Below are 10,523 nucleotides of genomic sequence, written 5' to 3' on the forward strand. Positions count from 1 at the left end.
TTATTATTATTTATGTTGAGCACATTTAAGCACTGTTTAAAAAAGTGGCATGTTGATTCAACAAAGTTAAGAAAAATAAAACACTAGCTAGATTTACAGAGCAGATTTCCGTTTCAGTGGATAAACTAAAATGTGCATCTAAATTAAAGGTACTCTTATTATTGCCTATAGTTATTATCTAAGGTCACATTTAATATAACAGACGTCTGCATAAAAATAGTACAGCAATAGAGATGAGCATCGTTTTCAGTATACCTGCAGAAATGATTCATTATTTTCATTGTTATTATCATTATCATTATCATTATTATTATTATTATTATTATTATTATTATCAGTATAAACTTATTATTTATAGTCTATGATTATAACCAGCATTTGTAGAATGGGTATTGAAAATGTAGCTACAGGTTGGCAGTGCGGAACTTTACTTTCCTTCGATTGTTTGCTAGACGGCTGCTTTCAAGTGATACACTAGGGTAGTGTACCGGATGTTGATAGACCCACACGTTGCCTTCAAGACTTGAATACACATTCTTATTGATGTGGGTAGCATTTCTTCAAAACCTGACTTTATAACACTGGGATGTCGGCGTCGTTGATCAGAAGAGGATTGGAGCTGCTGAGTAATGACATTAAAGGTTAGTGCATCACTTTAGTTCAGCTACATTATCATCGGACATCACAGTCCTCTAACAAACCCAACCGGAATTTGTGATTTCGAGTTTTGTTTCAAGCAGCTCATTCAATCAAATTGAATCAATGCGTCTGTCCTGGAGCGCAAATCTAATCTTTTTTTTATTCTAATTTAGCTTTATTTGGGAGCTATAATCTGCATGTGCTGATGTATTACTAACTTCAAGATGACTCAAGATTGTTTAACTTTGTTTTTTGTTTTATAATCGGACTCAAATGGTTGTTTGACTATACGTTTTTATGTCTTAAGTACAACATTATAAGAAATATAATGTAGGTTATATGACTATAACCTACAAGAAGTGAGAAGCGTTGACTGTACAGCCAAATCTGGTTTTCAGCCCTTGTATTGTAATTATTCTGTTTTTGCATCCCGCCAGATGCCAGCAAAGTCAAGAAGAAGAAGCAGCAGCAGCAGACTCCCAGCTCGGCCAAAGTCATGGAGCTTGTGAGCACCAAGCGGCAGGGAGTCACCAAGCAGGTCAAAAGGTTACAGGGTCGCCTCGGCCCTGGCAAGAACAAAGCTACAGTCAAAGACAAGAGGATCAAATCTGCAGTCGGTCAGTCACAGCACAGAATTTGGAGAAGTCCTTCTTATATAGAACTCACGTATCTAATTCAAGCATAGACCAATAATAACTTGTTTAAAAGGCTGAATTAAAACACGAAGACAAGATTGGGAGACATGTTTTGAATAACAACATTTTTGAAATAACAATAACTCTGAACTTCTTCCTTGCTGTTTATTGTAGAGGAGTTCAGAAAGAAGCAGAGGAAGAGCCAGATGAGTGCTAACCTCAAGTACTTTATGGAAACTGGCTACAAAGCAACAGACGCGGACACTTTGAAGGTAACACAGGCAGAAACTTGATGACTCTTTGCAATACTTCATGTTTTATTACAATACATAGCTTTTTCAATTGAGGAATAATCTCAAGTCTGTCTAAGGGCGCACTCACACTGGCAAAGTTGTCCCGTACCGTGCTTAGTCACGATTCCCCCGAAGGCCGAAACCATGTTACCACTCTTCTCTTAGTACGGCCCATCTTTCACCACCGTGATTCATATGTAGATTACATATCGTACAACAGTCGTCCTGCTTTGCGACATTTACAGCCAATAATGTGTACATTTGTATGGTCTTTATTGACTATGTGAAATACAGTCTGTTGGTGATACAGTACATCTTACAGTGAAACTATTTAAGTGTAATCAATATGCAGCCCAGGTTCTAAAGCAATCACAAATATGTCCCTGAAAATGGTTAATGCCTTGTTAATAACAACAGATAAGATATGATAAGTATTTCCTTAAGGTGAGGTTACATACAAGTGGGATCACTCTTTCTGCGATCGATTATTTTGACTGGCTACCTTGGCTAGGCTAAACTGAGATTAGCTTTGCGACGAGCGCACTGCTATCATCTGCAACAATAATTATATGAAGTTCACACATTTATGGCAGTACTTACCTAAAAGGAAGACCACTCGATTGATTTGCATGTGAATAATGGGGGTGGAAGATGGGCTATACTGGTGTGAAAGACAAGTGGTACAAGGCACTGGCCCACCGCCATCGGCCCCAGTAGATGCTGCTGTACTTCAGGTGCCATGTCTCAAAACGAAGCAGACCCGTCCCTGTGAAACTGCCATGCCACAAACAACACTGGCACGCCAAATGGAAGTTTCAATCTCGGTGCTGCTGAAGTTCTTAATTTAAAAAGTGACCGGGTTCAAATCCGACCTGTTGCTACTTTCCCACAAGTCATTTCGCATATCTCTCTCTCCTCCATTTCCCACTCTTTTACATTCATATTTGCAATTGTGTCTTCCTACTGTTTACATATTTCAGCTAGTTTGGTCAAAGTTATAGACTTTCTCTTTCTCTCTCTCCTAACTTAGATCTTAAACCACAACTCAGGGAGACAGTCCAGGAATCGCCCCGAGCGACCTGCTAAGAAAGCTAAGGAGCCAGAGTCTTTGTTCACAGAGGAGGAGTTCCAGCAGTTCCAGAAGGAATTCTTCGGTAGGACTGTGGAGGACAATTAATAAAGCACACCCAAACAAACAATACGGACACAGTGGAAACTCCACAGCTGTGTTTTGATGACCATAGACGATTTCTGGACCAGGTTAGGTTCTGGCAGGTAAATTTACTGCACGTCTCGGCAATGGGCAAAGAAGACTTAGAGGTATAATGTTTATATGAGTTGAAAGTTTAATTGTAACTGCAGACACATTCAGCTGTATACATTTCATTCTTAAATGTCTCCATCTAGAATCTATTTACAGAGTCATTAGTTAATGTGCTTATCCAAAAAGGAGTCATTGCTCATCATTTCTCAAGAGATGGTGCCGCTTATTAAAAGTTTTTAGAAGCCGCATTTTGACTGTTGTTTAAGTGAAACTGCCAAACCATTGAAGTCACTTCATTTTCACATGGAAGGACTTATCTACGAAAAAAATAACACAATAAAAATGTTTCTTTTTTGTGTTTGAAATTGTTGAACTTTTCTCCATATTTTTAATTTTAAGTGGGATTCTGTTCTTTTCATTGTTCCACTGTTCTCCGATATCGATCATATATTGACATTCTATTCTATTGAAAAACTTTGGTTCCGGTCAATCAATTGTAAAAATCATTGGAGATTTATTTTGTTTTCATTTTGTTTCGATCCACTAATCGCTTCATTGATGCAGCTGTGGTCCGGTCTGTGCTAGATTTTAGTTGAGTCAAGACTTCACACCAGATTTTTTCTAAATTTGAATAAAAAGAATCCCACGGTCATTTAGTATTCTTTTACTCATCATGGTGCAGCAGACAAATCTACTGGCAAAGAGAAATTCTTATTGAACTGCTTTTAATGGCTCACCAATGATCAACTTTGAAGACTCATTCCAGAAAAAAAAGCTTTTGGGTTATTAAAAAACAAGAGAAATTCAGCTCAGTTCAAAAAGACAGAAATGCATGTTTTAATGACATAATAAAGTTTAAGGTGTCCTTTTTTCCTGTTGCAGTGAATGATACAATCACTGCTCTTTATAACATCAAACTAATTAGTTTTATAAAAGGTAATGCTAACAATGTAAGTAGCATCATTGTAACACATATGGGATGAGCACTTGTACAGTGTCATGGTGAGGGTGTGTGTGCGCGGTGGAGCCATCACCTTTATGGACTGTCGGACTTAAATTACACTAAATAAAATATTGTTTTCATTCCAATAGAAGCAGAACTTTTGGGCGTTTTGCAAACAAGGAAACAAGTTCTTGAGAATAACAGTTTGAGTTGTATTATTTCAAGCATTTCAAGATTCAAGATTTTTATTTGTCACATGCTCATACAGATGTGCAGTGAAATGTAAGGACTGTTCCGCAAGGCCATGCAATAAACACTCAAATTACTAATACATATTTTGCAGGTACAACCAGTGAAAATGTTCAAATCGGCCTTCAAACCTTTATGGCGAAAATGAAAGTGTAAAGGACAGTGATAGCAGAACCACTCAGAACAGTCTGGAACGTTACACAATGGACAATAGAGTAGGAAAGAACAATGATCATTCTTTCAAGTGGTGTGATTTTGAACTTTGTTATTGATGAGCAGTTAAAGTTTTTTTTTTATGGTTTCATCAACACTAACATATTATTTTTACCATTGTTGTACATGGAGTGGATACCTTATAAAGATAAGTGAGGATATTTACTTCTTACTTTGATTATCATATCACGATCATCATATGCCTTTGATCTTTATTTTCATTATGATAAAAGTTAACAGAGGTAATAAATCAATTGTTAAATGTTGGCATTTTCTCATCGACGTTTTACATGGTACACAATTTACAACCAGAAGAGATACCCACAGCAGGTTATAAGAACGAGTGCAGGTGAAGCACTGCTGCATTGGATTCACTTATGAAACGGGGCTTTTTGTAAAAGTGAGAAAAATATTGTAAACAGAATGAACAGAACATTTTCATACCTATGTTTATTTAATCAGTCTTTAACATATTTTTTCACCTAAATCTATGTAGGTTATTACAGAGCTACACGTATACAGTGATTCATCTTAATACTAAAAATTAGACTAAATGTTTAGAGTTAAGTGAAGAGATGCATCCTTGCTCATTACATGTGAGAATGGCAGAGACACTCAAGATACACAATTCAGGCCCACAATAATGATATATTAAAAGAAAACCATTTAATGAAACATTATGTTTTCTGATGAACTAAAGAATATATAATGCCCCTTAAAGGTAAAGTGCACAATGAAGTATTTATTCACTGCAAGTTGGTGCCGCTTTCACCTCTAATCATGCTACATCCTTTCCTCCTCTTTTATCTGGCTGTCAACTTTTTCCTTTGCCATTTAACTTCCATTTATGTTACTCATTCATGTGACAAGGGTCACTCTGAGGAGTCATTAAGTAGTGACATGGTAACTCAAATTGCCAGGGAAATATATTTATTGCCTCTTTTAAAAATAAAATAAAATATAGATATTTGGCACCAGCTCTTGGATTATTGTATCACACGTCATGATGATGATATTTTGCCATATCGATATTTTGTACGACCCCTACTGCTGATTGTTTTTTCTTTTTATTCATTTAAAATGTTTTATATTCAACACAAATTTTGCACATATACTATCTGCTGTATTAACTCTTATTGTTGCAGCATTAGACAGGACTCAATCATAGACTGAACATAATGAACACAATTTTAGTAATTGTGTTCTTGCAATTTATGCTTTTTAATTAATGCAGAACTTTCAGTTATATATTTGCCTTAAATCAATTATGTCAAGACTTTTCACAGCTTCTTTGTATGAAATGTGCCACACACTCTTTTTTGTGTGCCTTATTTAACCTCACCTGCTTTAATTCAGTCTGATGTAATAATCATTACTTTGGATAAACATTTAATCTGATACATAAGGATTGATTGATTACCCTTTCTCACCAAAGCTTGAAAGGTATTTTGATCTGCAAAAATGTGATATTCTCTTAAAATGATGTAAGGCTGAAATGCATGCATGTAACGCTTGCATGTAACCACCAGGGGGCAGTCTATTTCACAACCAACATACAGAGAACTACAGCTGAGTTCATTGAGTTTAAGCAAAAGCTGCAATTAATTCACAGAGACTGTACGGTGTAAACTATGGGTGCAAGAGGACAAATTGAAAATATAAGTGAAGAAGGCTAAAGGAAAATAAGCGATAAAAATACAATAAGTAGATTTAAGTAGATTAGAGAGTTTTCCTAATTGACAGCTTAAACTGTAGGCTAAATAAGCGTAATTGTCTACTATGTTTAATATTTTCATTGGCTTCACCACAGTATGAAGAGACTATTACTTGTTGACCATTAATGCATTCAACAAGCTGTCGTCAAAAACAAAAGATAAAACCATGAATATGGTTAAAAACACAAATAAGTCTAATTGAAGGGGTACACAAAGGGGACAGAACCCAAGACTGACATTTTTTGACTGTCATATTTAAATGTATGCTTCTTTAATAAATAAAAACTTGAAATGCAATACATTGTGTAAATTCGTACGCATAGTTAAATGTCATTCCTCCATTTCCTTTCAATGTTTACATTTCGTATTTGACCTACATTTGACGTAGGGAGGCACTCGTGTGTAAAGCGCCATATGGATCTATTTCCTCATTTCTTCATTGCACATTTAGCCAATCACGAGAAGGTCTCGGGCGTAGTAATCATACCGTTGTTTGGGACTAAGCTTTTGCACGCATCCATTCGTTACTGCTCGGAAATTAATTTCATTGAAACGGACACTCCTCTGTCCTGCGCACTTATTTACACTGACAACAAACGCCTCTGCGGATTGACACCGCGGAGGAATGCATACGGCGGTGCTTCGGCCCTTTATATACCGGGGAGCCTTTCCACACTCGTCTTTCGTTCCGAGAAGCTTCAGAAGAGAATATAGATCCCTGGTGTACACGCACCCGCGTTAAAATGGCAGTCTAAAGGCGTGCGGCGGCTACCTTTGCAGCGGCAATAACCCGGCAGTGCAGCGGCAAAAGCACTGGCTATTCTTGGCAAAATGGCGTAAGTACTTTTTAAAGTATGATTTATATCCGTGAGTGAAGAATGTCAACTTTTCTTGGTACTGTTTTACATGCAACAAACTTTTTGAGCACGTAAAAATAGGCCATTATTATTTTTATTCGTGTGATAACTAGAAAAAGCATGTTTAGAGTTATATAATGTACATTTCCTGGTTCTGAATTAATGGTAGTGTCAAATTACAGACTGTCAGATGAAGTCAGGCGGTACTTCATAAGGTCTCCTTTTTTTAAGTGTTGGCGACGCATGTTAACGATTTACTAAGTCACAATCCAAGACAATATATGGCTTTAATTTAAATTGTTTTCGCACAAAAAAATTAACATTTAGGATGTTTCTTAATATTGTTAGTGTCTGTGTGTGTATACAACATTGACAACGTGGCGCGTCCAAAATGGCGCGCACTGTCCTCACCCAGCATTTGCACAGATGGCTCTGTAGTGAAAATGGCGGGTGCCCTCCCACTTCTCCGCCGTGACGCACCATTGTGGGCGGAGTTACCGTCCAGTTCATGACCAAATTAGGAAATGTTATTCCCCGGTACAGGGCTGAGTACTTCCCCGTCAACGCTGCTTTGACGCTTAGAGGAAGACTTGTCCAAATTTAGCCTCCCCTCCCCTCCCCCTGTGCAAACAGCTTTGACGTCCTGAGCACACACTAGTAGGAAAGCTGTATTGTTAACATGTAGGTAATTAGTCAGTGAATGTGTTCTTATTCCAGGGAGTGTAGAAACTATAGTGATATTTCCACTTAATCAGTTACAGTTTGCTTTTTTAAACGTGTTGTCAACCATGGATTACATTGATATACGTTTTGTATATTAACTTTGGATGGACAGCCTTTTCATATTTATAAATATGGCTCTTAAATTTGTTGAAGTATTCACCTGTGGTGGACATTAAGTTGTTACTGACAGACTCTTACAATGCTTTTCCCCCCCTATTGTGCCAAACAATAAATCTGCATGTGATTCAAATGTTCTCACAATAACATGTCTTATATTGGTGTCCCCTATGCAGGTCTCTCTCGGCAACCACCCTCAGCTCTGCTGCCGTCGACAGCACAACCGAACCTCTCGACTTGTTAACGTCATCAGACTCCTCTTTGTTATTGTTCACCTTTTCACAACAACCACTGACCAGCAGCTGCCATGACACTCTCCCAGCTCGTGTTGGAGGACGTGGAGGCCCTGTACTTAGGTGGGTGATGTGACAATGACACATGTTCCCACTCGAAACATACTGAATGACCAAGCACTGAGATGGAAATCGCTTAAGATCTTGATTTTTCACAAAATATAGGAAAAAAGTAGTAAATAGTTTTCAAACTCCTATCAACATAATCTATCATTTGTCTATTCAATATAGATTAATACTTTGTCCCACAATTTGCTTTGAGGATTATCAAATTTACTGAAGCCTAAATTCTAAGTGATGATTTGTGTAGCATCAAATCCCTTGTCAAAAATCAGGGCTATAATTTAAAACAGATTTTATAATTTGTGTAAAAAGATGTGCTTAAAGCCAATATCCTTTTCCACAGGGCCCTCATTTCTGATGGCTGACCCCATGGGGCCCCTTCTGGACCAAGACGATGAAGCTCTTTCTCCCTCTTCCTCTCTAGAGGGGAAGGCACCAGCTTCACCCCTCTCCTCCTCCTTCTCCTTTGCTTCTTCCCAGTCTCCTTATCAGACCCTGTCGTCCTCACCACTCTCTTCTGCCTCCCCACCTCCTTCTCCCCTCTCTCTTACTCCCTCCCATACCTCTTTCCATGGAACCAAGGACGTATCAGACTCTTTGTCTTTTCCCTGGCTGAGCACCAGCGACCTGCTTGATGCCCATGTAGGAGCAGACGATGGCAAAGGTGAGTGGGGATATAAGTATTCCTTTCAAAAATATTTAAGATATATTTTTTAAAAAATGGGGAAAAAATCATTCTCTAGGAAGTAATCAATGAAAACAATTATTTCTGACCAAATATCAATGAATAAAAATTCTCTTTTTCAACAGATGATGCTTTTGCAGGCATGGACTGGATGTCAGAAAAAATTGATCTGAGTGAATTTGACCTGGATTCCCTTATTGGCTCCTGCACATCAGATGAGTCCCCCAACTCCCCAGAGGACCTCTTGGCCTCACTTGACTCCCACATGGATCTGGATCTAGACTCCTTTGACACAACCATCCCTGTTCTGAACAACAGCCTCAAGCTGTCATTGCCTATCATCCCCGCTCTTCCACTTGAGCTCTCCTTTCCTGGGGCTACTGAGGCCAACAAGACAGAGATTGTTCCTGAGCAGGAGGTTGTCATGAAGTCTGAGCCTCCCTCCCCCATCCCCTCCTCTCCGGTCTACACATTGGAGCTTGGAAGTGAAGTTGATGTCCTGGATGCAGAGAAAATAGCAACATCCTTCACAGCCACCATCATTCCCAATGGAAGTATTCAGACCAGCAGCCCCATTGTGTGTTCCCTTCCCTCATCTGGGCACATTGTGGTGGTGCTCACCAAGAAAGAAGAGCCCTCCCTCGTGGCCCTCTCTGACCAGTCCGTCATAGTCTCACCTCCATTGAGTGATAGCGACAGCGACTCTGGTATCGAGTCCGGGTCCAGCTCACCTTCTCGCCTCCCCTCACCGCAACCAACCCTCTCTCAATCAGCTGGTTCGTCCCGGACCAAACCCTACTCAAAACCAGAGCCCCCTGCGACTTCCTCCCCCAAGGTCAAATCAGTGTCTGGCGCTCCGAAGGTGGAGAAGAAGATAAAGAAGATGGAGCAGAACAAGACAGCTGCCACTCGCTACAGACAAAAGAAGAGGGTGGAGCATGAGCTGCTGGGCACAGAGATGGAAGAGCTGGAGAAGAGGAACCAGGAGTTGACAGAGAAGGCGGAGTCCATCAGCCGAGAAATTCAGTACTTGAAAGATCTGATGGAAGAAGTACGTAAGCACCGACGGGGGAAGACCAGCTCAGTGGCGCAGTAACCAGAGCGTGTTTGGCACAAAGTAATGATGGCATTACAATTCTACTCTAATGCACGTTTGACTTGTCAATTTGTTTTAAGAGTAGAATGAGAAACTGGCCCCTGAACAGAAAATAGGGAATAGCTGGATGAAGAGAAAAGCCTCTGAAAGTTGAGATTATTAGTGTAGAGCAGGGGGCTGGGAGGTAGTCAGGTGAAGCATCTGTACATGCTTGTCTCTCAGTCCCCTGTTAGATCCCCATAATGAACTAACTTTTAAACTAGCAGTACTTGTTCCAAAGGACATGTAGCATATTTGTAGACTAGGCATGATAATCACTGTAACTCCTAGTGGTAATGTAGACCTAACTCCTAAGTATTCCTCATACTCCAGCATCTTGGAAGACTATATACCACAGCTCAGTTGAAATAAAATAAAAGTCCTACATAAGTCAAGTGATATACGACTTTTACCCTGGTTACCCAACCCTTTTAACCCTTTGTCAACCCAATTTCTAACTTCCTCTTAACAGCTTCATGACCAGAAAGGGGCCTCTGCTTATTTATGAATTCTTGATGTTACACTGTCTTCATGGATGTGTTTGTGTATATAGTTTTCTCCTCCTTTGCTTCGCCGATTGTGGCTTTCGTTATTTAATGCTGGATAAACCTGATAGTGGCTCTAGTCGCTCAGTCTCTTAATGCACCTGGCTTGTAAAAATGCTCTTTTCTTTTCTAATAAATATCAATCTGTACTCAA

The 10,523-nt window shown here is 39.2% G+C and overlaps 2 protein-coding genes across 2 annotated transcripts; both read left to right on the top strand.

The window, feature by feature from the left end:
* Positions 1–466: 466 nt before the first annotated feature.
* On the top strand, positions 467–3,185 carry rps19bp1 (ribosomal protein S19 binding protein 1). The gene is made up of 4 exons (XM_061054118.1): positions 467–641; positions 1,077–1,256; positions 1,449–1,546; positions 2,598–3,185. The coding sequence occupies exons 1-4, from the start codon at positions 587–589 to the stop codon at positions 2,742–2,744; spliced, it is 480 nt and encodes a 159-aa protein (XP_060910101.1). The 5' UTR covers positions 467–586; the 3' UTR covers positions 2,745–3,185.
* A 3,429-nt stretch (positions 3,186–6,614) lies between these two features.
* On the top strand, positions 6,615–10,523 carry atf4a (activating transcription factor 4a). The gene is made up of 4 exons (XM_061054130.1): positions 6,615–6,787; positions 7,825–8,004; positions 8,348–8,668; positions 8,815–10,523. The coding sequence occupies exons 2-4, from the start codon at positions 7,956–7,958 to the stop codon at positions 9,783–9,785; spliced, it is 1,341 nt and encodes a 446-aa protein (XP_060910113.1). The 5' UTR covers positions 6,615–6,787; positions 7,825–7,955; the 3' UTR covers positions 9,786–10,523.

Source organism: Labrus mixtus, chromosome 2 (assembly GCF_963584025.1).
Source record: "Labrus mixtus chromosome 2, fLabMix1.1, whole genome shotgun sequence".
Lineage (NCBI taxonomy): Eukaryota > Metazoa > Chordata > Actinopteri > Labriformes > Labridae > Labrus > Labrus mixtus.